This window comes from Mercurialis annua, linkage group LG8 (genome assembly GCF_937616625.2).
Source record: "Mercurialis annua linkage group LG8, ddMerAnnu1.2, whole genome shotgun sequence".
NCBI classification, from domain to species: Eukaryota; Viridiplantae; Streptophyta; class Magnoliopsida; order Malpighiales; family Euphorbiaceae; genus Mercurialis; species Mercurialis annua.
This window is the reverse complement of record NC_065577.1, coordinates 1,227,035-1,254,832: the sequence shown is the minus strand read 5'-3', so window position 1 is coordinate 1,254,832 and position 27,798 is coordinate 1,227,035. Positions and strand designations below refer to the sequence as shown.

General features: G+C 32.0%; 3 protein-coding genes across 6 annotated transcripts; all 3 read right to left on the bottom strand.

Moving 5' to 3' along the window:
• Positions 1-51: 51 nt before the first annotated feature.
• LOC126662158 (alpha-L-fucosidase 2-like) lies at positions 52-4,675 on the bottom strand. Its single transcript, XM_050356048.2, has 10 exons — positions 4,397-4,675; positions 4,073-4,218; positions 3,046-3,923; positions 2,808-2,940; positions 2,094-2,252; positions 1,603-1,827; positions 1,427-1,528; positions 1,205-1,340; positions 809-1,004; positions 52-486 (listed from the first exon to the last, which is right to left on the bottom strand). Exons 1-10 carry the CDS (start codon positions 4,587-4,589, stop codon positions 180-182), a joined length of 2,475 nt encoding a protein of 824 aa, XP_050212005.1. The 5' UTR covers positions 4,590-4,675; the 3' UTR covers positions 52-179.
• Positions 4,676-6,107: 1,432 nt separating this feature from the next.
• On the bottom strand, positions 6,108-12,770 carry LOC126661093 (alpha-L-fucosidase 2). The gene is made up of 10 exons (XM_050354858.2): positions 12,519-12,770; positions 11,504-11,649; positions 10,419-11,317; positions 9,942-10,074; positions 9,641-9,799; positions 8,841-9,065; positions 8,648-8,749; positions 8,381-8,516; positions 7,373-7,568; positions 6,108-6,615 (listed from the first exon to the last, which is right to left on the bottom strand). Exons 1-10 carry the CDS (start codon positions 12,739-12,741, stop codon positions 6,291-6,293), a joined length of 2,544 nt encoding a protein of 847 aa, XP_050210815.1. The 5' UTR covers positions 12,742-12,770; the 3' UTR covers positions 6,108-6,290.
• Positions 12,771-19,926: 7,156 nt separating this feature from the next.
• LOC126662216 (uncharacterized) lies at positions 19,927-24,575 on the bottom strand. 4 transcript variants are annotated; one of them, XM_050356120.2, is made up of 3 exons: positions 24,349-24,575; positions 22,113-22,347; positions 19,927-22,024 (listed from the first exon to the last, which is right to left on the bottom strand). In XM_050356120.2, the coding sequence occupies exon 3, from the start codon at positions 20,877-20,879 to the stop codon at positions 20,178-20,180; it is 702 nt and encodes a 233-aa protein (XP_050212077.1). In that variant the 5' UTR covers positions 20,880-22,024; positions 22,113-22,347; positions 24,349-24,575; the 3' UTR covers positions 19,927-20,177. The 4 variants fall into 4 exon arrangements, with proteins under 4 accessions (XP_050212077.1, XP_050212078.1, XP_050212079.1 ...); XM_050356121.2 differs by lacking the exon at positions 24,349-24,575 and adding an exon at positions 22,989-24,255; XM_050356122.2 differs by having other exon boundaries at positions 21,417-22,024; positions 24,349-24,528.
• Positions 24,576-27,798: the final 3,223 nt, after the last annotated feature.

The following is a 27,798-nucleotide window of genomic DNA, read 5'->3' as shown; positions in this document are numbered from 1 at the left end:
AGGATAAATTCTGTGTATTAATTAGCAATTGACCCAATTTTATTTGATATATACATGAAAACAGGAAAAATACTTGCATAAACCTTGTTTTCTGATGACAAGTTGGACATAATTTATGTTAGAATTTCTCACACACTTTGATCAAACTATAACATGTACTTCTACCAATGAAAGACCAATTATGGCAAAGATGCAGTCTTCACACACATGAACTGTGCATCAAACGTATAGAGTATTCCAGGATATAAGCTTGTTGTTACTGTTCTTCGTCGATAATGTAATCGATGAGTCGAACTTATATTCTTTACGGAAAGACCAACTTCATGGAGCTCGCCTTGCTTCCAGCATATACGTACTGTCAACCCGCCTCGTGCCTTGAGTCCTTTAACACATCCATTTGACCATTTATCTCTTGGAAGTGCAGGAAGCAAGTACAAATCCTGCATTGTACTCTGGACTAACATTTCTGCAACTGATGCTGTAAAACTGAAACCAAAATATTGCAGAAACTCAAATGTTGGTTGCTAATTTTTGAACTCACAAGAACTAAAATAGATATCGTAGCTCTGCAAACTTAAGAAGCTTAATTATAGGATTCGGATCCCCTCAAGTTACTCAATCTACACCTTCCGTTATAAAATGAGGGGTGCATATTGATAAAAGCAGTTAATTTTGGTATTAATTGCCTATAGCGTGCAAGTCCTGGAGACATACTGATATATAAGTCTATGCTTTGTTCGAGTTTTCCAATGCTTTGGTGGTTACAGTTAGTTCGACACATTGTAACTGAAAGTGCAAAGTAAATTACCCAAAGTTGGCATCAATCTGAAAAGGAGGGTGTGCTGCAAATAAGTTGCTATAGAGTCCACCTTCAAAAGCTACCTCATGATATGGATCTACCAACTTAATCATATGCTTAACCATCTTATAAGCATGCTTGCTGTTGTAGAGACGTGCCCATAACGCCGTTTTCCATGCGGTTGACCATCCCGGACCATTCTCTCCTGCTCATTGAAGAAAAATATGAGTACCAACATTGTGGAGATTCTATCCTAACTTCCTAAGCAAATTATTTATACTAGGGAAGCTACGATCATTAAGCGATAAACTCTTCAGCATGCGTCTTTAAAGCTTCAGTTTGATGGCAGAATAGACCTGCAGATATTGCAAGACCACAACAACGACTCTAGTTACATGGACAAACCTCGTTTATGGAGGGTATTCTCTGCAGCTTTACAGAGATCTTGGTTTTTATCAGGAGTAATTGTATGGCCCGGAAATAGGCCAAATAAATGTGAAAGATGTCGATGATGCACATCAGGATCCGTAAAATCTTGTACCTGTCCCACCAGAGACAAATTTACCGCTCAAGTTCGGCAGTTTAGCAGACGAAAACACCTAAGACTATGATATGCTACTCACTTACCCATTCCATTATAGAACAGTCTTCAGATATTTTTGTAGGACGAAGCCTTGGTAGAGCCATACGGACTTTCTGAGAAAGAACATCACTTTGTTTGTCCAAAACCTGTTCATAAGTAAATATCTGATGAATGATGAAACACGAAAAAGCAATTACGAAGGCCAGTTTATGAGCTTTACCTCGGAAGCAGAGACGTATGAAGAAAAAACTTCTTTTATGATTGCCATGTCCATGGTGGATGAATAGCTTACACAGGCAGGCCTACCATCTGGAGCAATAAACATATGTTCTGGAGATGTTGATGGATTTGTTTCTAAATATCCTTCATGACCTTCAACCAACCAGTCCAGCAAAAATGATACACAGCCTTCCAACAGAGGGTATGCAACACTTTCAAGAAAATCCTAATAGTGTAGAAAATTATGGATAGAGAGTAAGAAATCTACAGACAAGATAGTATCAGGTAAAAAGAAAAGAATAAAGTAATCATTGTTCCATAAGAAGGTGTTATTCATGAATCTATTAGCGGTCCGATCTAGTTGGACCAGATTTCCGGTTGGGGTTTATGGACCGGACAGCTAGTATTTTCCGGTTCAGCTGGTTCAACAGGCCGGTCGATCTAATTATTCAATCACTGGTACTAACCACTAATATACCTTTAGCATCTCACCTTGTCCATTGTATAGCTATAATGCTCCCAGAGATGGGTACAAAGCCATGCCCCACCCATTGCCCACAGTGCCCACACAGGATCTCCTCTATCTGCTGATGATTTTGCCCATATGTCAGATTTATGATGTACAACCCAGCCATTTGCTTTATAATTTACCTGTAACATTCTGCAAGTAAATGAGGAACTTCGAACGAAAATAAAATATCATAAGAAAGAGTCGTATATGACCAACGCATAGGTTCTACTATCATAGACTAACTACGAACAGGATAGTGAAAGAGAATCAAGTATAGCTGCTTTAAGATCAAACCGCTCCGTAAGGAACTTAGTTTTTTGAACATGAGAGTTCCACAAAAAAGATTCTACATAATTGCGAACTTTAGATTTCTATTATATTGATAAAAGATATCGATAATCCCTTATTATGGCCATAGTCCAAGAATATTTAACCCTTTATGGTAACTTGCGGTGCAACTAACCCCTTGTAGTCTCCAACTTGAGTGCAAATTAACCCTTACCGTTAACTTTATTAGTCATCTGTTAGTCAATCTGTTACTTTGCGAATCACTCAAATTAATAACTTTCAAGCCTCTGTTGTTAAACTTTAAGGCTTAAGTTGGCAGAAGTATCTAATATTTCCAAACAAAGTAGTAACTTAAATGAATTCACAACTACTTTCAAGTATGAAATATAAGCAGAGACTATTCTTACTTGTGCAGTTTTACTTCCATTGGCTGAGAGGGACTTGATAAAATCAAACAACGGCTCCTGGCATTCGCTAAGGTTGCAAGGTAACGACAGCCAATAGTTCATTTCAAGATTGATGTTCAAGTGAGGAGCAGAGCTGAAAAATATTACTTACTTTCAGCATAACTTTAATTGCTAAAAAGAAAATCCATACTTTCTTTCAATATAGTAGAAAGTTTAAGAAGCGGGAAACGAAACTTACTCCCATTTCGGCTCAAGATCCTTGTTCCATATTCCCTGCAGATTTGCCACCTGAGTTCCAGGCCGTGAGCAAGAAATAAGTAAATATCGACCAAACTGAAATAGGAGCTCAACTAAGGATGGATCTTCATCATATTGAAATGATTTGATCCTCTCAACAGTTGGAACCTCATCATCTTTGTTCTCATGAAAATTGAAGGCATTTACAAAAGGCATAAGGATGGAGCTACTAATGCTTTTCCCGAGCTGCAATGAGACACGGCGAAAAAGATTCTGATAGTCATTTAAGTGGCGTGCATATAGATTGGAATATGACAGATTTTTTATTGACTTTAAAGCACCAAGCGACTCAGAAGTAGGATCTTTCATTGAATCTGAAGGCTGAACAAATGGACTTTCAAATGAAGATGAAGCCACTAAAAGCAACAATGCCCAATCTGCACCATCAACCTTCAACTTCTCATGGTCTAAAACATGTATGACACCTATGTTATCACTTATACGTAAATCAAGAACAGCGGAAAACCGAATTCCTTTTGCATCTTCATTCACCCTTGTTTTTGGAGGGATTCTTTTTTCAGGACAACTCCCTTCCATTATAATCCGACTTCCGCCATTTATGTAACAATGATGATCTAACTTGCTATCTAAAGATAGCGTAAAAGATAAAGACCCCGATTTGCTTCCGGAAATCTTCATAACAATCACACCATCAGGATTAGATGCAAAATGTTCCCTAGTAAATTCTACATCACCAACAGAATACTTCACTCTTGCTGTTGCAGTATCCAAATCCAGCTCTCTGTGATATGTTTCTTTAGAATATGTAAGATGAGAATCATCAAATTCTATCTTGATATCTCCAAGTAGTTGATAAACCTTAAACATTAAATCTAAAAGTTAAAACCACTATAAATTTATAATGAACTTATTGGAGCAATTAAACTTTATGCATTAAAAACAAACTAGAAACTCCAAAAATTTTCGACTTTTGTCAATTCTAACTATAGAGTAAACGAAATACATACATCTGCAGCATTGCCAAGCAACTTTTCCGATGCAGCTGTAGCTTCCAAATACAGACCATCATCAACAAGCTTTCTGACTTTTGATAATGCCTCAGGAGCATTAGGGTTTGTATAGTTTCCTGGAATTCCAGTCCAAAGAGTATCTTCTGCAAAACATATCAATCAAAGTTATAAAATTTACCGATAAGCTATAGCTCAAATAGTATAAGCGCTAGGCAACATTCTGTTAAGTTCGCGCGTTCAAGCGTTCTCCTCCCCAATTATAAAAACAAAAAACAAAAAAAAATTGAATTAAATAGTAAAATTGTGAAAAGGGGTTGTTACCATTGAGCTGAATAAGTTCAGATTGCGCGCCGCCCCATATCATAGCGCCCAGATTGCCGTTTCCGATTGGAATCGAGTCTGTCCAGAGCTTGGCAGGTTCGTTAAACGTAATCTTTAAGGGCTTACTGTTAGTTGAATTCTCAGAATCTGTACAGTTGGGTTTCTCTACTAAAATCCAATCTGTATCTTCCATTATTACTAGTAGTGTGATTGTAAGAGAAAATGGATAGAGATATTAAAATGAAAAAACAGGGAGTTCAAGCTTTGGTGGTATGTCTCTGTTGTTGTCCGTTGTCCGTTTTTGTTTTTGTTCAGTTTCTGTTAAGAAAAAAGCGCCAAGTATTTGATGTTTTTTTTTTTTTGATTGGATTATAAACTTAAAATAACAGTTAATTATTACCCATATACAATCTATTATTCTAATTATTAGATATGTGACATATATTTTAAATGCGGGATTTAAACTTGTGACTCGAGATCAACTATAATCAATTAAAAATAATACTTTCTTTTTTTAGGTCATTCAGGACAATCCTCAATTAGGGATAAAATTAGTCAGATTAGCATGTGAATCTGTTCAATTTTGTTCTTGATAGACCTAAAAATAACGACTATTATCTTTAATTAAGAAAAGTGGATAAAAATGAGTTATTTGATTATAGATCATAAATTTAGGACCACGTTCACCCTTTATTCTATTTAAAAATTTACATTTCTTTTCTTTCTTCTAAATACAAAAAAAATAAAACATTACTAATAGTCGTAGGTGTTACATTAAAAGTTGCATGTATTTTAGTGGGTGTTTGGTTCAGCTTTTTGGTAGAGCTTTTAGCTTTTACTTTTCAAATAGCTCCACTAGAGTGTTTGGTGAGAATTTTCTAAAAGTTTTTTTGAGCTTTTTGAACTTCCAACAGCTATCTTTTTGAAAAGCTCCATTTTGGAGATTTTTGCCAACAGCTGATAGCTTTTTCAATATTTTTAATTATTTAGATAAAACTACTTATTAGGATATATTGTTTTTTAATATATATATATATATATATATATAGTTATTTAAATAGTTATTTAAATTATTTTTAAATTATTTTTAAATTATCTAATATTATTTATTTATATTAACAAAACTATAACTTAATTATTTTTTAAAATAAATCATAATTTTATCAAAAACAATATTTAAATAAGTTTAAACTAAACGTTCCTTGTAATAAAAAAATAATTTTTAATATTTTTATTGAATATTATATAATATAATATATTTATAAATTAATAAATAAACATAAAAATTATGTCCTTTACACTCATTTTATATATAAACAACAACTGCTAATCAAATTTCACCAAACACATATAGTCTATCAGCTATCAGCTACCAGCCAACAGCTATTAGCAACAGCCAGCTATCAGCTATAAGAAACAGCTGAACCAAACAGGCCCTTAGTCTGTTATAAAGTAACTGAGAAATGGATATCATTGATGAGTGTCATTCATCTTTACACTTCATTTTCATATTTAAACTGTAAAATTTTAAGCATTTTTCTTTAAAGATAATACATAATTTTGATCCTACATCATCTACATTAGATTCAAGTTCACACCAATTAAATTAGAGAAGAAACAACTACATAAAACGTCATATAGAAAGACCGTGTAACAGGTCCAGGCACGAGTCACTTTTCGGACTGGGGTCGATATATTTAGATTCACAGAATACGAATCAATAACTGAATGATATTAAATCTTTGAACCATTTTAACAGAATTGTGCTTACAGTGTAATGCATAAGCGAAAATGAGAGTAATTAATGATCAATGAAAGAATGATAGATAAATGAAGACCTCCTTGTTCATTTTCCAGAATTATTACAAAATCATTTGTGTAATACCATCTTTTTCTAGCACGAAGCTGCTCGAGATAAAGCGTATGTCTTTATGCATTTTAACTGTCGATTGAACGTGTATACTGTACCAGATGATATATTTGCATTCACTGTGATTCCTCTATAATGCAATCCAGTAATAACAGAGTTATGTTCTTTTGACCAAAGACCAACTTCATGAAGATCGCCTTCTTTCCAGCATATGTTGACTGTTACTCCGCCTCGCGCCTTTAGTCCTTTGACACAACCGCTCGCCCATTTGTCCCGAGGAAGAGCCGGGAGTAAGTATAGGTCTTTTACTGTGCTCTGGACCAACATTTCTGCTATTGCTGCTGGAAAACTGCAACCAGAAGTTGCAATATGGATTGAAATGTAAGTATGCATGTGCATTCGTTTTAAACTGAACTGAAATTTTTGATTAATACTAATTTAGTAAATCAAATCAAACTGAATTTAAAAGGATTTAAATTAATTCAAACCAAACTAGTCGGTTCAGTTGATATTTTTGTTCGCTTTGGTTTGGTTTGTATCAAATTTAATTGACATTTTTTTACTTTCAAAACCGAACCAACCTGAAAATTAGATTTTTTTATAATATCAAATTGTATCGAACAAAACAAAATATATATATTATTTGATTCTGTTAATAAGTTTGGTTATATTTTTGCATCCAAACCAAACCAAACCAAACTAGTATATGTTCAATTGATTTTTTTGGTTTGGTTTGTATCAAATTTGAGCTAAAATATTTTTTACTTCCAACACTGAACCAGCCAAAAAAATTAGAATTCTTTTATGACATTAAACTGAATCGAACAGAATCAAATTTATACTATGTTTGATAATGTTATTAAGTTTGGTTCGACATTTGCATACTCCTAAATGCAAGTCACCAGAAACTTGTTTATCACCTAAGGCAATGTTCTTCACAACATTGTTTCTTGTGTTGCAATACTATTATTTTAATTATTTCTATTATTATTATTATAATGTTTTAAAGCAAAGCATACAATCAATGATACTCGAAAAGATGCCTTAATGCACAAGATATCGAGCTGTACCATCTATTTATCATCACTACAAAAAATTATGCTTACCCGAAGTTCGCATCGATTTGGAAAGGAGGGTGTGATGTGAACAGGTTACTGTATAGACCTCCTTCATACTCGCCTTCCCGATCTGGATCTACCAGGTCAAACAAATGCTTGATCATCCGATAAGCGTGCTCGTTGTTATGTAGGCGTGCCCATAGTGCAGCTTTCCACATGCTTGACCATCCTGGACCTTCCTCTCCTGTATAAGCATTATTGGAAAATATTAATAAAAGGAACTTGAGATTAGGCAGGATTTACCTTTGATGAAATCCTAATGAATCTAAAGCAATCTATATAGAAAGGGTACGAATACGGGAAAACAACTTAGACATGGACACTACTGTTATTTTAAGGTTTTCTATTTTAAAAATGAAGTTCCGTCTCCGAAAAGTTTCCGACAAGCTTTCGAAATAGAAAATGTTGATTGAATGAAATGTCAGTGCTACGTAGAAAGCAATTAAAATGTGCAAGAAACTTAAAAATTAATGCTTCTCTACATGGAAAAGCTAACTAGTTTCAAACTATGTTGCACGGAAAAAAAAAAATCTAAAACCGGAAACAACGAATTGACATTATTTTTACGAAAGTAGATTTTAACTTTTAAGTTTTGAATTTTCTAAGCTTTCTGGAAATTCAAATAAATGCTGAAATGTAGAACTCCATAAGTTTCCGTGCAATATAGGTTTCTAATAACTACCATCATATTACTTATACAAATGTGCTAGCCTTATGCAAGACCTACTTTAGAAATTTAGTAGTGCATAAGTTCTCAATCGAATGTGTTTATTGCAAGTTTGCAACAGCAGCAATATAAAGATAAACAGCTCAATAATGTGTCATTTTATCAAGTCAAAGCGGACATTTTTTTGTTCTCTTTTTGTCAAATTTCTAAGATCTTTTTTTTAACAATTACACAATATGCACTCAATAGTCAATACTTACAAGTTACAACAATAAGTTGTGTGCAGAATTATTAGATGCAAGTTATGAACAGAATTATTAGATATTCACCTCTTTTATAAAGGGTATAGTCAGCAGCTTTACAGAGGTCTGGAGTTTTCTCAACAGTTATTGTATGGCCTGGGAATATGCCAAAGAGGTGAGAAACATGTCGATGGTGAATTTCCGGGTCCTCAAAATCCTGAGCCTGTGAAAATAAACAGAACTTTTCAACCCCCAAAAATTTAAAATTTCATAATATCCAGTGCATAGGATAACGTGAATAGTTAATGAGTGATCATTAAGTTCTAGTTAAATATCTTAAGCAAAGATGCGTACCCATTCCATGATGGAACCATCTCTGGCAACTTTTATAGGTCTAAGTCTCGGTTGAGCCTCGAGGACTTTTTGAACAAGTTCATCTTGTTTTCTTCCTAAAATCTGTAAGTAAAAAGTATATTAGTTAAAAAAAGGACTAGGAGTCAACAAGGACGGACTAAAATGTATATTCAGCAGAAAATAAAGGTACAACCTCAGCTGCAGAAACAATTTCAGAGAACACTTCTTGTATGATTTCCACATCCATAGTTGTTGAATAGCTAACACTTGCAGGTTTACCATCTGGAGCGATAAACATGTGTTCCGGTGAAGTTGATGGATTCGTTTCAAGATACCCTCCGGGTCCTTCTATCAACCAGTCCAGCAGAAATGTTGCACATCCTTCCAACAAAGGGTATGCCTTATTTTTTAGAAAATCCTAGTTGTGAAGCATACATTCACAATCATTAATAAGAAACTTGCAATAAATATTATAAGTATAAATTAGGGTTACTTGCAAAAGAAATTAATGAACTTTAGTGTATTGTGCAATTGCAACGCGAAATTTAATTTTTGGCTATGTAAGACACAAACTATCAATTTTTTGCAATTCAGAACACTGGGTAATTTTTCGATTAACTTAGCGTGTCCACGTCAGCATATTTGATCGGAAAATAGCTCTGCATTCCAAATTGCAAAAATTGATAGTTCATGGTCAGATTGCCAAGATTTAAAGTTCGTGTTTTAATTGTAAAACACGCAAAGTTCATGATTTCATTAGCATTTATCCCTATAAATTATTCATCAAAAAAACCCTATAAACTACATACAAGAACAAGACTTCCAAGAACAAATGTGGAAACTCAATCAAGGGCATTAAGTCGACATTAGGTTGTTTGTTACTTGTAAAGAAGAAGAAAAACTCATGGATGTAGCATGGCTTGAGTTCAACTAATATCTTATTTTATTACGAAAAACAAGCAGATAATGAATTAGTGATAACTAGGATCTTACTTTGTCCATGGTGTAGGTATAATGCTCCCATAAGTGAGTACAAAGCCAAGCACCACCCATTGGCCATAGCGCCCAAACAGCATCACCTCGATCAGGAGATGTTTTAGCCCATAAGTCAGACACTTGATGAGCCACCCAACCATTTGCCTCATAGTTCACCTGCACTTCTAAAATTCTTAAGTAGAGCTACAAGCAATGAAAACTATGAACACTGCATATTGGGAAGTTAATCAATTGAACTTATCAATTAAAATCCTATGGACAGCTTCATTTGTTATATATGAATTGAATAAAAACTTACTTTTGCTGTCTTACTTCCATTGATTGACAGAGAAGATATGTAATCAAACAATGGTTCTTGACACTCACGAAGATTGCAAGAAAGGGCAGGCCAGTAATTCATTTGTAGATTGATGTTCAGATGTTGAGCACCGCTGAAATTGTAATAGAAGAAGGGTCAAAAAGATCACCATCAATATACAAATAATGTACGATTTAACAACTTGTGCTGATTACTGATGGAATGAAATTTATACACAAGCCTCGAAGTTGTATAAAAGGGAAAGAAAAACAGGTCGATCATTAGGCACTAAAATCACATAAATCATTCACATGGAGTAATCAATGTCAACACGTAAACAACGTAACAAATTCGAACTCATATGCACTGTGTGAACTTATATGTACTATCTCCTTTTCATACATTCGCAGTCATGCACACATATATACACTCATACATGTATTGATTTCAAATATGAGAGAGGGAGAGAGAGCATACTCCCACGGTGGCGCATTATCCTTACTCCATATTCCCTGTAGATTTGCCACCTGAGTTCGAGGCCTTGAACAAGCAATAAGCAAATATCGGCCATACTGGAACAGAAGTTCCACCAAGGATGGATCTTCGTCATTTCGAAAAGATTTGACCCTCTCCGCAGTAGAGATGGTATCATCTTTGGTCCCCTTGAAGAATAAATTATTTTTAGAAAGTTTCTTCACACCCAGAGGTCCTTTTCCTAATATGCTCTTTGCGCTTTTCGAAAGCTGCAACGAGACGCGATGAAAAAGAGCCTGATAATCATCCAAATGATGTGTATACAAATCACTATAGGATAAACTTTCAACTAAACTTAATGCATGCAGGGACGCTGAATTAGGATCCTTCTTGGACTCTTTAGGTACCGTGAAAGGTCCATCAAATGAAGATGAAGCCACTAGACTTAAAACCGCCCAATCTGAACCTTCTATCTTCAGTTTTCTGTCATCCAAAACATTTATCTTTCCTTTAGCCCCACTGATCTTTACACTAAGAATTGCAGTAAACTTAACACCCTTGGGCTCATCACTTTCGTTCAGCTGTGGTGCAGCCCTTTCACCAGGACAAATGCCTTCAATAAATATCTGAGTTTCACCTTTTGCATATGAATGATGATGCAACCCACTGTCTAAAGACACTATAAATGATACCGACCCCAATTTGCTTGCGGAAATCTTCGTCACAATCACTTGATTAGGATTAGAAGCAAAATGTTCTCTCGTATATTCCACATCACCTATGGAGTACTTCACTCTTGCTGTGGCAGTATTCAAGTCCAGTTCTCTGTGATATGTCTTTACGTCGTATTTGAGATGGGAATCATCAAATTCTAGTTTTATATCACCAAGTACTTGATAGATCTTCACAACAAAATTAACAGTCAGAGATAAAAATATTAAAGAAAACTGAACTGTTATTGTAATTGAACAAAATAAATGCATTAAAATGATTTAACAGTGAGCATTACTAACAACAAAAGGCCTGTTCTTCGTGGCAAACATGAATTAAGGTAATATGGGTCTTTCGGCTAGTAAATTCATATATACCTCGGAAGGGATGGATGACAATTTGACCGCTTCTGCAGTGGCTTCTGCATATTTCCCATCATAGACAAGTTTTCTAACCTGTGTTAGTGCCTCGGGAGCATTGGGGTTAGTGTAGTTTCCAGGAATCCCGGTCCAAAGAGTATCCTCTAAAAGAATCCAGATAATATATGGTGAGTTAGAAGAAATGAACATAATAATGATTATATCCACAACATCATCAAGAACCATACAACAAAATCTATAATTCAATTGATTTAAATTCTTCTTTACCAATTTTTGACAGAAAAAGAAAATTAAAAACATAATTCTTTAAACAATTAAACTAATGTAACTCACAAAAGCAAAACCACTGTTTCATCCCTTCGGCTAAAAAATGAGCGGGCTATTTATATATAAATTCACGAACTATACATATTTTTGCAATTTAGTCACATTTTATAAAAGTTAGTAAATATATACACCAACTACCATTTCTTAGCAAATTGATACACCGATTGAAAATTCCATAGGAAATGATGATGCGAAAACCGGAGTTGGCGGTCACTCGCACGTCAAAACACACCTTTCCGGAAATCCGGCTTCCATGTTATCAATTTTCACCGGATTTTCAATCGTTGTATCGATTTGCAACCAATTATTTAGCCTCTTCAATTACAAACTAAAACCATTCTTCTTTTTTCTCTTTGCAAGTAATCCAACAGTATACTAAACAAAAACCTTAAAACATTTTTCTACTAATACACACCAAAAAGAACATTAAACTAACCTTAATCTTCTACATTGTTCTACAAACAACAACATTATTCAAAAAGCTTGAAGCTTTTTCATTAAAATATTAATTCAAAGAGCTGTAAGCTTTTTGATAGTATCAATTCCAAGGAACAAATTTTGCTATCTGGGTAATCAGGGGAGGAACCAGCTGAGGTGGCAACCGCCCCCCTCAAATTTTCTAAAAAAAAAAAAATCTTCTCCTTCAACTTTTAAGAATTCTAAAAAATATGGTTATTAAAGTTACCATTAATTCGAAGAGTTTCAGTAGAAACGCCACCAAAAATCATAGCACCAATGCGACCATTTCCAATCGGAATTGCATCAGTCCAATGCTTAGCTGGCTCTCTGAAAACAACCTTCAATGGCCTATCATCATCATCATCACCACCGTCATCCACCGTCGGTTTCCACCAATCTTTCTCCGCCGGCCGCCGCACAACCACCCATTCTCCATCCTCATCCGCCATTTTTTCTCTCTATTATTTCAAGTTTTCTTCCTTAAACTATCTCTCAGTTAAATAAGGCAACAACAAGTGAGGAAGTGAAGTGAAATGAAGCAGCTAATCAATGCAAACGGTGTGTTGTGTCGGAAAGTAGGGCCCACTTGATAGGACCATTAAGCATCTAAAAAGATTTTGGAAAGAAATTAAAAAAAAATTAATTACTTTAAATTGATTAACTGATAACGCGGCTGTAGAGTCGCAGACAGAATCTGTATAGTAAATAGAGATGTTTTTTTAAAACCGGATAAGAGATCGAACCGGTTTTTCAAGCGGTGTACGATTTGATTGGTTCAATTAGTTTATCTCAAATTTTTTAATTTTATTTTCAAAAAATACTATTTAAATCACCTATCTTATTTCATTTTGTTATATTATATGACGTGATAGTTTTTTATTTGTTTATTTTTAAAAAATATATATATATTGCTTCAATTTCCTCCTTAAATTTATTCACTTATTATTATCACTTTATGTGGTACTATAAATTGAACTAAAATAAATAATTAAATAGCATTATTTTTAAATTTTTTTAATAATTAAGTATTAATTTTTAAACGAAAAATCATGTAATGCAAAATTTCATTAAGTGAAAAAAATGCAAAAATAATATTATTCCTATAAAATAAACTTTCCAAAAAATCTAAAAATTAATATAGCATGTAATATGAAAATTCTAAAGAATAAAAAAGTCATTTTATAGCATGTTATAGTTTAAAATTTAATCCTGTTTATAACTGATGTTTTATTTTTAAATATTTGATCTAATCAGGCCCAGTAGCTAATCCATCTTCGATTAATTTGGTCTGACCGGCTGGTCCGATTCGGTTTTAAAAATATTGATAATAGTAGTACTATCTTCACGTGAGATACTAGACACTGTCTTTATTAATGAGGTTGATGGATAATTAATTAATATTTATACTAGTATTCTTAATTAATGAGATTTTTTGTTCATTTAAATAAATAATCAGATGTGCTACAGAGCCGAGTCATGTTTCTGTTGCATGCTTGACGTCAAAGATTAAATAATATTAGTATAGCTTTTTTATTGATGGAAAGTTTATAACTTTACAAAAGATTTGTGGTACTTTTTAATTTTATTTTCTTTTGCAAATGTTTATTTTGAGCAGATTTTTTTTTTTTTTAAAAAAAAAGAGCATAATTAGATAGATAATCTTTTGCGTTTACAGGAAGTTACGCCTACATATGGTGGAGCCAAAACTAGATTTTAGAGGGCCAAATAGAAAAAATGTAAACTTAATAAACATATCTAAGAAAAATCAAAGGATTTCTATGAACAAAAAGAAAAGTTTGAGGGCACAAGGTTTCTTTATGCGACTCCGCCACTGGAGAAATTTTTAGGTGAATCAAATCCACCAAGTAAGATTATAAACCATCCATTTGATACATGACACGTGGCATAATTATTTATATGATGGCATAATTATTTATATGAACCAATTAATAAAAGGGACATTAATTCTAAATAAAATATATTAAATAATCATTAATAATTGTGTCTTTTATTAATCGGTTCATACAAATAATAACGTCACGTGTCAAATATTAAATGAGTGGTTCATAATTCTACATGGTGAACTTGGTTCACCTCTCCTGCCACTGCCTACAAACAAGGCCTTTGTTGTAATAGATCTCGTTTAAATTTTAGTTAATATCGCTTGATATTTAAAACTATTGTCTTGATTAATTCGGATCGAATTGAATAGGATAAAACTCTTCAATCATTTTATAAAATTTCTTTACACATAGGATTTGAAATCGAAACTCCTAGTTAAGGAAAAAGAAGTCATTGCTCACCCATTCCGCTAGAAACATACTTTTTTAATAAGCGAGAAATTCGTACATAAACCGAGAGCATTTAAATACATAAAATAATCCAGCTTGTAAAATTTTCTAAAAATAGAAAAATAATACTAGTGATTTTAACGTTAAATTTGTTGATCTATACATATGCATCTTTTGTATAATCTATATAAAGATATTTTCTATTATATAAAATGAAAAATGAAATTGTCATTAAAGTGAGAAGTGGATCTGAAACAGAAATCTGATTTTGCAGTAAAAAGTTAGACAGCAAACAAATCTGGGACTGAGATGCTCATTTTCTCGTGCATGTCCCCATACCTTTGTATGTCACCAATTGTATTCGGCTTAATATATAGTTTGACCCCTGAACTTGTACCCTTTTACCCATCTAACCTTTAAACTTAACGTCTCACCTATCGAACCTCTGAACTTGTTAAATAATCCGATTTGACCCCTGAACTTGATAAATATGTAAATATTGAACCCTTCGTGTCCACCTGTCACTTGAAACATTCTAGAAGAAATTGTGTACGGAGGGGTTCAATGTTTACGTATTTATCAAGTTCGGGGGTCAAATCGGATTATTTAACAAGTTCAGGGGTTCGATAGGTGAGACGTTAAGTTTGGGGGTTAGATGGGTAAAAGGGTACAAGTTCAGGGGTCAAACTATGTATTAAGCCAATTGTATTCTCCCATAATATCATCATATAATAATGGAATCTATTTTTGTATTTTATTTTTTTAATAGGCTCTATCAGAATCAATTATCCTTTGCAATTTAGTTCATAATCTCACAATTTATCATTAAACTGTTTTTTTAATACTTTGAATTTATTATATTTTGAATTAATTAATTTTTAATGACGATTTCCCTGGAAAAAATTACAGAAAAGATAAAAATGTTGACTCAAAGATAGAAACGATTAGTAAATATATAATATATAAAAATTATAAACAGTCAGTAATTAGAAGTTTGTAGAGCAACCACTTATAATATCCTGTTATTTACTCTCATGTTTATGCTCCGTTTATCTATAATTTTATTTAAGCAAAATGAATATTTAAATTTTTGTATTTGTCCGAATTTTGACATTGACTCCTTGCATTTTCATGGGCTTTTTATATGAAATACAGGAAATCGGCCACTCTTTTCTTTTATACAGCCCAATCCAAATCTTTACTTTACCTACCACATTTCCTTACTTTAATGACTTCTACTTTAAATTCTTTTCTTTTATACGATTTTTCTTATTTCTCTCAATCATTCTTCTTCTACACGATTTCTTTTGAGCTGTGAAAGAAAATTTTCACGATTTCTGCTCCTTCGTTTCCGCCGTTTCGCCTCCGCCGTTCCGCCGCCTCCGCCTTCGCCGTTCCGCCTTCGTCGTTTTGCCTCCGCCTTCGTCGTTTCGCCTCCGCCGTTTCGCCTCCATCGTTCCGCCTTTCTCTCGCCGCGCCATCTTTTTTTTATCTTTTTAATTTTAGATCTGATTTTTTTTTTCATTTTCAGATCTGTAATTTGTTTATCTTTTACTGTTTATCCACCATTAAACATGTATAAAGAGTATCTTTAAAGAATCTAATACTTATTTCATGTTATATAGAATAATTTTGTGATTTTATATAATAAAATTCTGTTATTTCTGCATTTTTTTGCATTTCTGTGTTTTTTTTTCTGCAGAACGATTTGTTGATGATGATTGATTGCTGAATTATTATAATGTTACAGTGTTGTTGATTTTATGTTGATATTATGTTGATATCAACTGATTGTTTTTATTTCAACATTGACAAATAAGATAATATTGTCTGTGAAATAAACTTTTAATATTTTGTGAACTATTGTGTTGGTGTATATTTAATATATTTTTATTTTTATATGTAAGAATAATTTTATTTTTTCATTTGAATTATTGTTGTTGTTTTTTCATATTATTTTGATTGCTTACTCTGATAATTTCTTTATCTGATTCATTTATTTTAAATATTTTGTACCTTTATTGTTCTTTAGTAGTATTACTACTATCATATTAACAAGTTATCAACATAATGTCAACACGATATCAACAATTAATGCTAATTTTGTCAAGATATTTGTAAAATGAGAACATTGATTGATTTAAGTCATAAACAATCAACATATTATCAAAAGCATTTCAACAGCTCATCAACACAACAAATTAAGACTAAACTTTATTTTTCTTTCAATGATTGAAAAATCAACATGTTATCAACATTATGTCAACAACGTGTCAACATAAAATTGAATATGAAAAAGAGTTGAAATACTTATAAACATAATGTTAACAATAAATCAACAACAAATCAACAACATGTCAACATAAAATTTAGTATGAAAAAAAATTGAAATACTTATCAACATAATGTCAACAATAAATCAACAACGAATCAACATAAAAAATAAAATAGAACATATAGTTTTAAAAAACGGTGACAATTAATAAAATATCAACAAGAAATCAACAACATGTCAACATGATAATGCTAACATATCATTATCTAATTTCAGTTAAGTTTTATTTTTTTTAATTTATTTCACGGTCAAAATTATCTAATTTACCAATATTTTTCTAGAATAAAATTTTTTAATGTTAAAATCAAACAATTACCAACTGATTATCAACACAAAATCAACATAAAATCAACAACACTGTAACATTATAATTATTCAGCAATAAACCATCATCAACAAATTGTGTTGTAGAATAAAAAATACAAAAATACAACCAAACACAAAAAATGCAGAAATAACAAAAAATTATTTTATTAAACCACAAATTTATTTTACATAACATATAATTAACATTCTATTCTCTAAATATAATCTTCATACATGTTTAATGGTGAAAAAACAGTATAAAATTTGTAGATCTGAAAATAAAAAAGAAAAAGAAAAAGAAGAACAATGAATAAATTGTAGATCTGAAATCAAAATTGATGACGACGACGATCATATGAGATGATGGCGTTGGCGGAGACGATGATGAGAACGATGATAGAGGAGCAGAGGAACAGAGGACATAGCGGCTGAAAACGATGGAGCAAACACGAGCTGAAAGAGATGATTTGAGAGAGAGGAGAGAAAAATTAATTGTGATGAGAGAGAAAATTATTCATTTACGAGGATTTGACTTGTAATATTTTATATATATAGATCCGTATAAAAGTAATATTTTTCAGCGTGTACAGTAGTTTTCATATTGAAAACTCTTGTCTGTATAAAAGTAATAATTTACCAAATGTTGGTTGTTTATGAAAAAAACCCCATTTTCATCTGTCAATATTGAGTCATTTACTATTAATTTTAGGGTTAATTTCACTAAAATACCAAACATTTACGGGTTTTGTCAGTTATAACCAAAAAATTTAAAATCGGTTAGTTTAGTCCATTTTGGGATTTTGAAATCCTTTTCAGCCATTTGTGAATCAAACCGAAAAATTTGTCATTCCTGAATAAGTTAAAATAGCCGATTTTGAATGATAGGGGATATTTGAAACCTTTCTAGCAAAATCAATTAAAATTGGCTAGTTTAACTCATTACAAAAAATTTGATATTTTTTCGCGAATGGCTAAAAAAGATTTCAAATATCCCAAAATGGGATCAACTAGCTGATTTTGAAAGGTCTGGTTATAACTAAACTCGTAAACGTTTAGTATTTTATTAGAATTGACTCTTAATTTTATAGATATTAAACCATTTGACACGAAAACAAAATGAGGCGCAATTAGGTGATGGAATAAGAATTTGCTCGTTTTCTTATTTTAACTTTATTAAAATTCAGACTGTGCATTTCTATTTTATTGACATTAGTTATCTAAATTGTTTTTTTTTTTTGGGTTAATTCCATTAAAAATCATGATATTTACATGAAGTTTCATTTTAATCACGACTTTTAAAAGTTGCCATATAAAATCATGAAGTTTCATTTTTTTTTTTCAAATATATCACAAAATTAATTTTAAGTGTATTTTTTCTGACGTGACAACCGGAATCCGGCTGATTTGGAAAAAAATGAAAGGTAAAACTAAACCGGAAAATAATTGATGATATATTTAATAAGAAATGAAAGGTCATGGTTTTATATGACAACTTTTAAAAGTCGTAATTAAAATGAAATTTCGTGTAAAGTTCGTGATTTTTTATGGAATTAGCCCCTTTTTTTTATGTTTGAAATCACAATGTTAATGCTTTTATATGACAAGCAACTTAATATCTACAAAATTAGAAGTATTACAAGTATTCAATATTAATAAATAAAACTAGAGGAATTTAAAATAGAAAACAAGACAAGAACAAGGATCAAAAGAAATTCTTTTTATGCCTTCCATTTTAATTTCATAAGGATTTTACAAATTTAAACTTTAATTTTTTAGATGTAGAATTATGGATAATATGACCCATGATATGCTTGCCTTTAAAACTATCACCATTCATTTCATTTCACCTAATCTAACCATATATACTTTTGTTTGTTGGTTTTATTTTATTGATGATTTTTTTTCTTTTGCTCCCACTTGTAAAAGTGGTTCTATTAATTAGCTTCCATAAATAGTACTATAAAGAACAAATCTACCAGCTACTGTCTATTTTGTCTCTACCAACTCTTATTGTAGGAAATAATAATTACTTTGGATTATTATGTGTGTAATTAGGGGTGTGTAAACCTTAATTTAGTTCGGTTCGGCAGTAAAAAATCAAAATTGATCAGTTTTTTAAGAAAATAAAACCCGGATCAAATTTTTGGATACAATTATGAATTATGTTCGGTTCGGTATGATTTTTGATTTTATGGAAAAGAAGTACAATTATTTCTTTTAAAAGTTTTAAAGAAAAATAAAGTAAAAAATATTAAATTTATAAATGAATTTACGTTAAATTGTAATGTATAATACATTTTTAGCATTTTAACACATACGAAAGTAGTATTATTTTTTGAAAATATTAATTTTAAAAAATTACGATATAATTATATAGTTCGAAATTTTTAGTATTTTTATTTTTCAAATTTAAAATCAAGCCGAACCAAATTGTTAAAAAAAATACAATACACAAACCGACCATTGTTGAATTTGATTCCATGCATACAGGTGTAATTGAATCCATTCAACTTAAGAGCTCTGCAAAATTAATTAAAAAATATTCAAAATCAATCAAACATTAATTGAGTCTACCCAAAGTTCGAACTACTCGAATTCGAACATCAAATACTGCACTAGACAAGCACACAAGCCTAATCGAGTTTAAACTAATTTACTGACTCTTATTTTTATACTAGAAACATTTATATAATCAAGTCGAATTCAATCAAACTCAAATTTTAATTTTGTTTTTTTGATAATCAATACTCGTGATATTATTAAGCAATGTCCGAATCAGTTACAATCGTAAAATATTCGGGGAAGTTTGAAAGCAAAATCCGATAACCTGACAAGGAACGAGCATTTTGCACTCGAACATGCGCGGCTCGATTAGTAAATCGTCTTACAAAAGAAAAAGAAAAATCACGTAACTGCTTCGATAAATCAATACAATCTTCGAGAATAATATCGTCTATAGCAGGAACTGGATATTTAATATCCAAAACAACATCCATTGCATCCGACTCAAAATCACCACGTTGTGCCAATCCTTCAACCAACTTAGAGCTTCTCTAATTGCGATTAACTCTGCTGATCTCGGATAGAAATCTCCAAGAAACTGCTGCTGTCTTGTTTGAATGATATTTCCTTTCAAATCTCGCACAATACAACCAACAGCGATCCCTTCGCCCTGCTGAAAGACCGCCGCATCTGTGCTCGCCTTAATCCAACCTGTCGCCGGCGACCTCCACTTCACCAAACCATCATTTCTGTCAATGATTCTGGACACATCTGAAACCGTCCTCCTTCTCACTCCGGACCAAGCTACTAGCTGATTACTAACCTGGTTAACTAAATCCACTGGACTGGATTTGACACCATGCCAAACCATCTTATTTCTGTTTGTCCAGATTCCCCAACACACCATAGCTGCCAATTCCTTCTTCTCCTTCTCCAGATCTTGAAGACAATTTTTGCACCAAGAAAAAACATCCAAGTTCGAACCAGCCAAGGAACTCAGATACGCCATTCTCCAACAATCTGCAGCTACGGAACAGCAGCTAAGGAGATGAACAGCATTTTCAAAACCATCAACACAAAGCGGGCAGCTAGAGTTGATGAAGACTCTTTTAGAGGCAAGACCCTCGGCAGTAGGAAGGAAATCAGAGGCCATCCTCCATAGAAAATTTTTAACATGGAGAGGAATTGCCAATCTCCAAATATTAGACCAAACCAAACTGAGCTACTGATGCCACTGCACTCTCCAACCAAACTTCTATAAATGCTTTTAGCCGAGAACCGATATTTATCGTCCAAAATCCAAACCCAACTGTCCTTTACCTCCCTTCTACTAAACGGCACTCTTAAGATACGTGCTCGATCAACAGGCTCGATAACATCATGAAGAATATCAGAGTCCCACTCCAAACCTGAAGTAGAAAGCAGTTGCCAGACCATGGCATCTTCAATACCTAACAAAGGCTGAGAAACAAGAAAGCCAGAATCTCCGTCTGAAAACCAAGGGTCTTTCCGAATTCTAGTATACCTGCCATCTCCAATTCTAACCCGAGCACCCAATTTCATAACCGGTTGAGTAGAAAAAATACTCCTCCAAACAAAACTAGGATTAGAACACAACTTAGCATCAAGGAAACTACTATTTGGGAAATAACGAGCTCTAAACATTCTACACATCAAAGAGTCTTTCGAATTAATAAGTCTCCAAGCTTGTCTAGAAAGCATGGCAATGTTGAACTCAAATTTCTAAAATTTATGCAGTATCAATGCCTCGGGAGCAATATTTATGCAGTACAAGTGTAATGCCAAAAAGAGAGGGAGCTGAACTGAAATTTCTCGACAAAATTTGCATACCTATCTCCCTAAAAATCAATATTCATAGAATTTTGCATAGTAACACTAAATATATTCACAAGAGAAATAAAAACTCTGTAAGCAAAGCAAAAAAGGATTTTACATCTGCAACAGAAATCTAATTCTACCTTACATAGCATGAATCTCAATAACATTATCGTCTTCATCTGTGTCGGATAATTTATGGATTGGAGGCATAAGATCGGACTCATTCGCAAATTCAATTCTTTTCTTGATTTCATCCAGTTCAGTTTGAATAGTCGAGAATTTCGACATTAGCTCGACTTTCTCCCTTTCCCAAGCATGCCTATCGTGACTCCGTTCCAGTTCGCTTTCTTCAAGTTTCCCCTGTAATCGAATACATTCATTGCGGATGAGATTTAGCTCGTCAACATGTGTATCGCCGGTTAATTCTGGCTCATCGACCCATTGGAAAAATCCGCAATTCTGGTAGCAACAAAAAATGATATAATCAGCACGGATAAATGACGAGAAAATTTGCTTGTTTTTACAGATCGAGGAATGATGTACTTACATCGGAGTACTTGTGGCAATTGTAGAATAATCGAAAAGGGTTTCTGATTGTATGAGAGACTCGTAATTTAGCAGGATGGTTACAAAAACACATCTTAACTTTGGAGTTTTCGTCGCCGATGTGGTCGGAGTCTTGAGAGGCGCTGGTTTCAGAATCTTCAGAGGTACTCATTTCAGAATCTTCAGAGGTATTCATTTCAGAATCTTCAAGATCCCTCGACTCGGAAAGATTATTTCTGCTCACATAAAACAGAAATATTAGAATTGATACCCACCAATGTTTACACAGCCATTTTACGTTTCTAGCTTTATAAATTCCAATCCAACTAAGGTGCTTTTAGAACACAGTGTGATCTAATCCGAAGATTGTACTGAAGAATAAGCAATTGCACAATATATTCACTCATTAAAATTAAAAACAAGAATCTAAGGCTGAGAAACAGTACAAATCACAAAAATGAAGCATAGCAATAGAAATTTAAGCTAAAAACTTAGTTTTGTATATCAACATTTCTTCCTTTTGTTTTCAATATGCTCGACTTTGTTTCAATCTTTACATTCCCTATTCTATTTTGCCTAGATGTTTCAAAAAGGGCTAAAAGTAAATTAAATCATGAACGTTAGCGTTTTTTGCAATTACAACATGAACATTAAATAATAACAACGTCAGACATGAACAATCAACTTTTTTCAATTTGGAATACAGATCAATATTTTGATTAAAAAGATATTGATGTGAACACCAAAATATACAATGTCTTGGCATTCATATATGTATTTTTTTTATCGGAATATTGCTTGATAGATTGTAGGAACCCCTATAGCATAATTAAACTAGGATAATAAATAATTATTACCACACAAAAACCTAACAGACCTGTTTGCATCTTTCCTCCAATACTACTCCCAAACATACTCACAGCTAACATGGCCAATGACCAATGACATCAATATACTGCAGGCAATACGACACACATTAGAATGACAAAATTGCCTTAGATTTTCAGATAAAGCCTAATTGTTGATTTGATACCAATGGCTATAACAAACATTTGTCTCCTTAGTAATCCATTCCAGCTAATCATATCGGTTTAAAAGGGAAAACTATCAATTTTTCTACAACAGAAGGACAAGCCTTGATGTGGTGGTAAAGCTACTCCTTAGTCATTCAGTGACCTGAAGGTTACAAGGTTGGGGCGTGGAAACAGCCTTTTCGTAAATATGTAATGGGGAGGCTGCATAAAATTGCATCCATCCTCCCCCTACCCCGTACAATAGTGGAGGAGCATTCTTGCATTGGTGAACTTTTTAGACACTGACAATAGCAGTATCATAATGGCCTAATTTTCAGTAGTTGACTTATGAACTATGTAACACGGACACGTATATGGGAAAACTGGACAATTGAATACGGAGACATCGAACATGTATACGAGAAAACTAGGCACTTGAATACGGACACAGCGAAACAGTGTTATTTTGAGGTTTATTACGTTAAAACGGCCCGAAAAGCCAATTTTTCGACATGTTTTCAAAATGGGAAAGGTTGGTCGGATGAAGTACCCGTGCTACTTAGCTAGCCTAAAAGACAAATAATGAAAAACCATAAAAATATACATACATTATACTGAAAAAGCTATCAAACACGATACATAACAAAATCCAATTACCAAACAATGATCAAATTTTCAAACTTTCATCACACAACGAAACAATGCTATTTTAAGGTTTCTTGAGTTGAAAACGGTCCAAAGCGCCAAATTTCCAACACTTTTCGAAATAGAAAAAGTTGATCGAATGAAGTATTCGTGCTACTTAGCTAGCTTAAAAGACAACTTATGAAAAACCATAAAAAATATTACATAAAATAAAACATATCGAAAAAGCTATCAAACACAGAATCAATGTAACATAATCCAATTACCAAACAATAATTAAATTCTCAAACTTTCATCACACATGGTAACACATATCAAATCATTCTTACCAATACCATCATACATAATACATTAACAGCAATAATTATTTAAAAGAGCAAACTTTTTAATCCATAGTCTAGCTAAATAACATAACATACTTTTTAAATAAAGATAATTCTTTTAAATTTCACCATAACTAACACTCATACTAACACGCATATGATCAGCATCACAGCTTAAAATTAGCAGAAAAATTATAAAACAACATAAAAAAAACACAGAAATTAAACTTAAAACTAAAAAGAGTAAAAATTTAACCTTAATTTCAAGAAGATGAAGATAAAGATAGCGATGATAGTGCTATAAAATAACATAGGCGCTTTGATTTTCTTTTTCTTGTCCCGATTTTACTGGCAAAGTTGATAAGTTGAGGTTGTAATAAATGAATCTTCCGATCAAATATCCAAAGCTAAATCTAGGCCTCGTACAGACCTGGTATCATCCAGGCCCGTTCGTTTTGGACCGGGTTAACATTGAGATGTTATGATAACCAAGTATCATCCGGGCTGACCCATAAATAAAGGGCTTTTTATATAAAATATTGATTTTGGCAGCCCATTTACTTTTATACAGGACAAGTTAAATCTTTACTTTACCTACCTCGTTTTCTTACTTTAATAACTTGTACTTCAAATTTCTTTGTTTTATACGATTTTTCTTATTTCTCTCAATCATTCTTCTTCTCCACGATTTCTTTTGAGCTGTGAAAGAAAATTTTCACGATTTCTGCTCCTTCGCTTCCGTCGTTCCGCCTCCTCCGTTCCGCCATTCTGCCTTCGCCGTTACGCCTCCTCCGTTCCGCCGTTCTGCCTTCGTCGTTCTGCCTTCGCCGTTCCGCCTCCACCGTTCCGCCTCCATCGTTCCGCCTTTGTCTCGCCGCGCCATCTTTTTTTTATCTTTTTAATTTTAGATCTGAAATTTTTTGTTCTTTTTTTTTATTTTCAGATCTGTAATTTGTTTATCTTTTACTGTTGATTCACCATTAAACATGTATAACGAGTATCTTTAAAGAATCTAATACTTATTTCATGTTATATAGAATAATTTTGTGATTTTATATAATAAAATTCTGTTATTTCTGCATTTTTTTGTGTTTTGTTGTATTTCTGCGTTTTTTTATTCTGCAGAACGATTTGTTGATGATGATTGATTGCTGAATTATTGTAATATTACAGTGTTGTTGATTTTATGTTGATATTATGTTGATATCTACTGATTCTTTTTATTTTAACATTGACAAATAAGATATTATTGTCTGTGAAATAAACTTTCGTTAGATGAAATGAAACTGTATCATAACCGTCTTTGTCGAAATTTAGTTAGGTATGAGAGGTGGAATGCAAAACAATTATACAAGTGATTTTGAAGAAACTGTGCAGCTGCAAAGAGAATTGAGGAAAAAATATATTTTGAAATAGATTTCTTTATTTGTGAACTGTTGTGCTGGTGTATATTTAATATTTTTTTATTTTTATATGTAAGAATAATTTTATTTTTTCATTTGAATTATTGTTGTTGTTTTTTCATATTGTTTTGATTACTTACTCTGCTAACATCTTTATCTGATTCATTTATTTTAAACATTTTGTACCTTTATTGTTCTTTAGTAGAATTACTACTATCATATTAACAAGTTATCAACATAATGTCAACATGATATCAACAATTAATGCTAATATAGTCAAGATGTTTGTAAAATGAGAACATTGATTGATTTAAGCCAAAAACAATCAACATATTATCAAAAATATGTCAACAACTCATCAATACAGCAATTTAAGACTAACTTTGCTTTTCTTTTAATGATTGAAAAATCAACATGTTATCAACAGTATATCAACAACATGTTAACATAAAATTGAAAATCAAAAAAATTTAAAATACTTATCAAAATAATATCAACAATTAATCAACAAAGAATCAACAATTAATGTTAATTTAGTCAAGATGTTTGTAAAATGAGAATATTGATTGATTTAAGTAAAAAACAATCAACATATTATCAAAAACATATCAATAGTTCATTAATACATCAATTTAAGACTAACTTTATTTTTCTTTCAATGATTGAAAAATCAACATGTTATCAACAGTATATCAACAACATGTCAACATAAAATTGAAAATCAAAAAAAGTTGAAATACATATCAAAATAATGTCAACAATAAATCAACAACGAATCAACATAAGGAATAAAATAAAACATAACTTTTTGAAAAATTGTGACAATCGATAAAATATCAACAAGAAATCAACAACATGTCAACATGATAATGCTAACATATAATTATCTAGTCTCTATTAAATTTTATTTTATTTAGTTTATTTTGCGGATAAAGTTATCTAATTTGCCAAAAAAAATTAATTTTTTTCCGATGTTAAAATCAAGGAATACCAACTGATTATCAACACAAAATCAACAACAAATCAACAACACTGTAACATTATAATAATTCAGTAATCAACCATCATCAAAAAAACGAGCTGCAGAATAAATAAATACAGAAATACAACCAAACACAAAAACAAAATGAAGAAATAACAAAAAATTATTTCATATAATCATAAATTTATTTTACATAACATGAAATCAGCATTATATTCTTTAAATATAATCTGTATACATGTTTAATCGTGAAAAAACAGTAAAAAATTGTAGATCTGAAAATAAAAAAGAAGAAGAAGAATAATGAATAAATTGTAGATCTGAATTTAAATAGATGACGACGACGAGTAGAGGAGATGATATTGTTGGCGAAGATGACGAAGAAGACGATGATGAGAACGATGACGGAGGAGCGGAGGAATAGAGGACGGCTCAGCGGAAGACGGCGGAAAACGGTAAAAAAGAGGTGACTTGAGAGTGAAAGAAAGAAACATAAGTAAAGAGAGAGAAAATTGAGTTGAGGGGAAGAGAGAATTGAATAATGAGGAGAGAGAAAAAGTGAAATTATGATGTCTCTACTATTAGGGTTGAATATATACAATCCGTATAAAAATAAGAATTGTGTCCGCACATGGTAGTTTAGATAGCTGAAAATCTGACCCGTATAAAAGTAAAGATTTAGCCAATGTTGGTTGATTGTGTAAAAAGCCCATAAATAAATATATAATTTAAATACAACATATATGAAATATTTTGTTTCTAAACATTAATCTAAATGATTGAATGTATTATATTTTACTCTTATTATAATAAGAAATTAAATTTTAATTATTTAAAATTTAAAATTATATTCTAGTTCATGAAAATATTCTAGACAACCAATAATTAAATAAAATAAAAATAAGACTTTTAAAATAATTTATATTTTCCTTTTTAATATAATCTTTTCATAAATTATATTTTAGAATTATTTTTACGATTTCTAATATTATAATTGTTCTTTAATAAAATCTATATTTATTATATATTTATAGTGTTTGTTGACATACATACATACATTTAAATCCTATATTTTTATAAACATCATAAATTTAAAGAACTACGAGTATCAAGTTGATTTAATAATTAAATACTTTGTAATATAATTGTAGTCCGAATAAATTCGTACTCGCAATAATAACATATTTATTAGGCGCGTTGCAAATAGAGCAACTCGCACTTTAGCAAAATCGTCTATTTTTAGTATCTCGTGCATGTTTTCATAATAAATTTTTTATGGACCGGGTCTAGGTAAGAACTTCCCTTCATCTAATATGTAAAT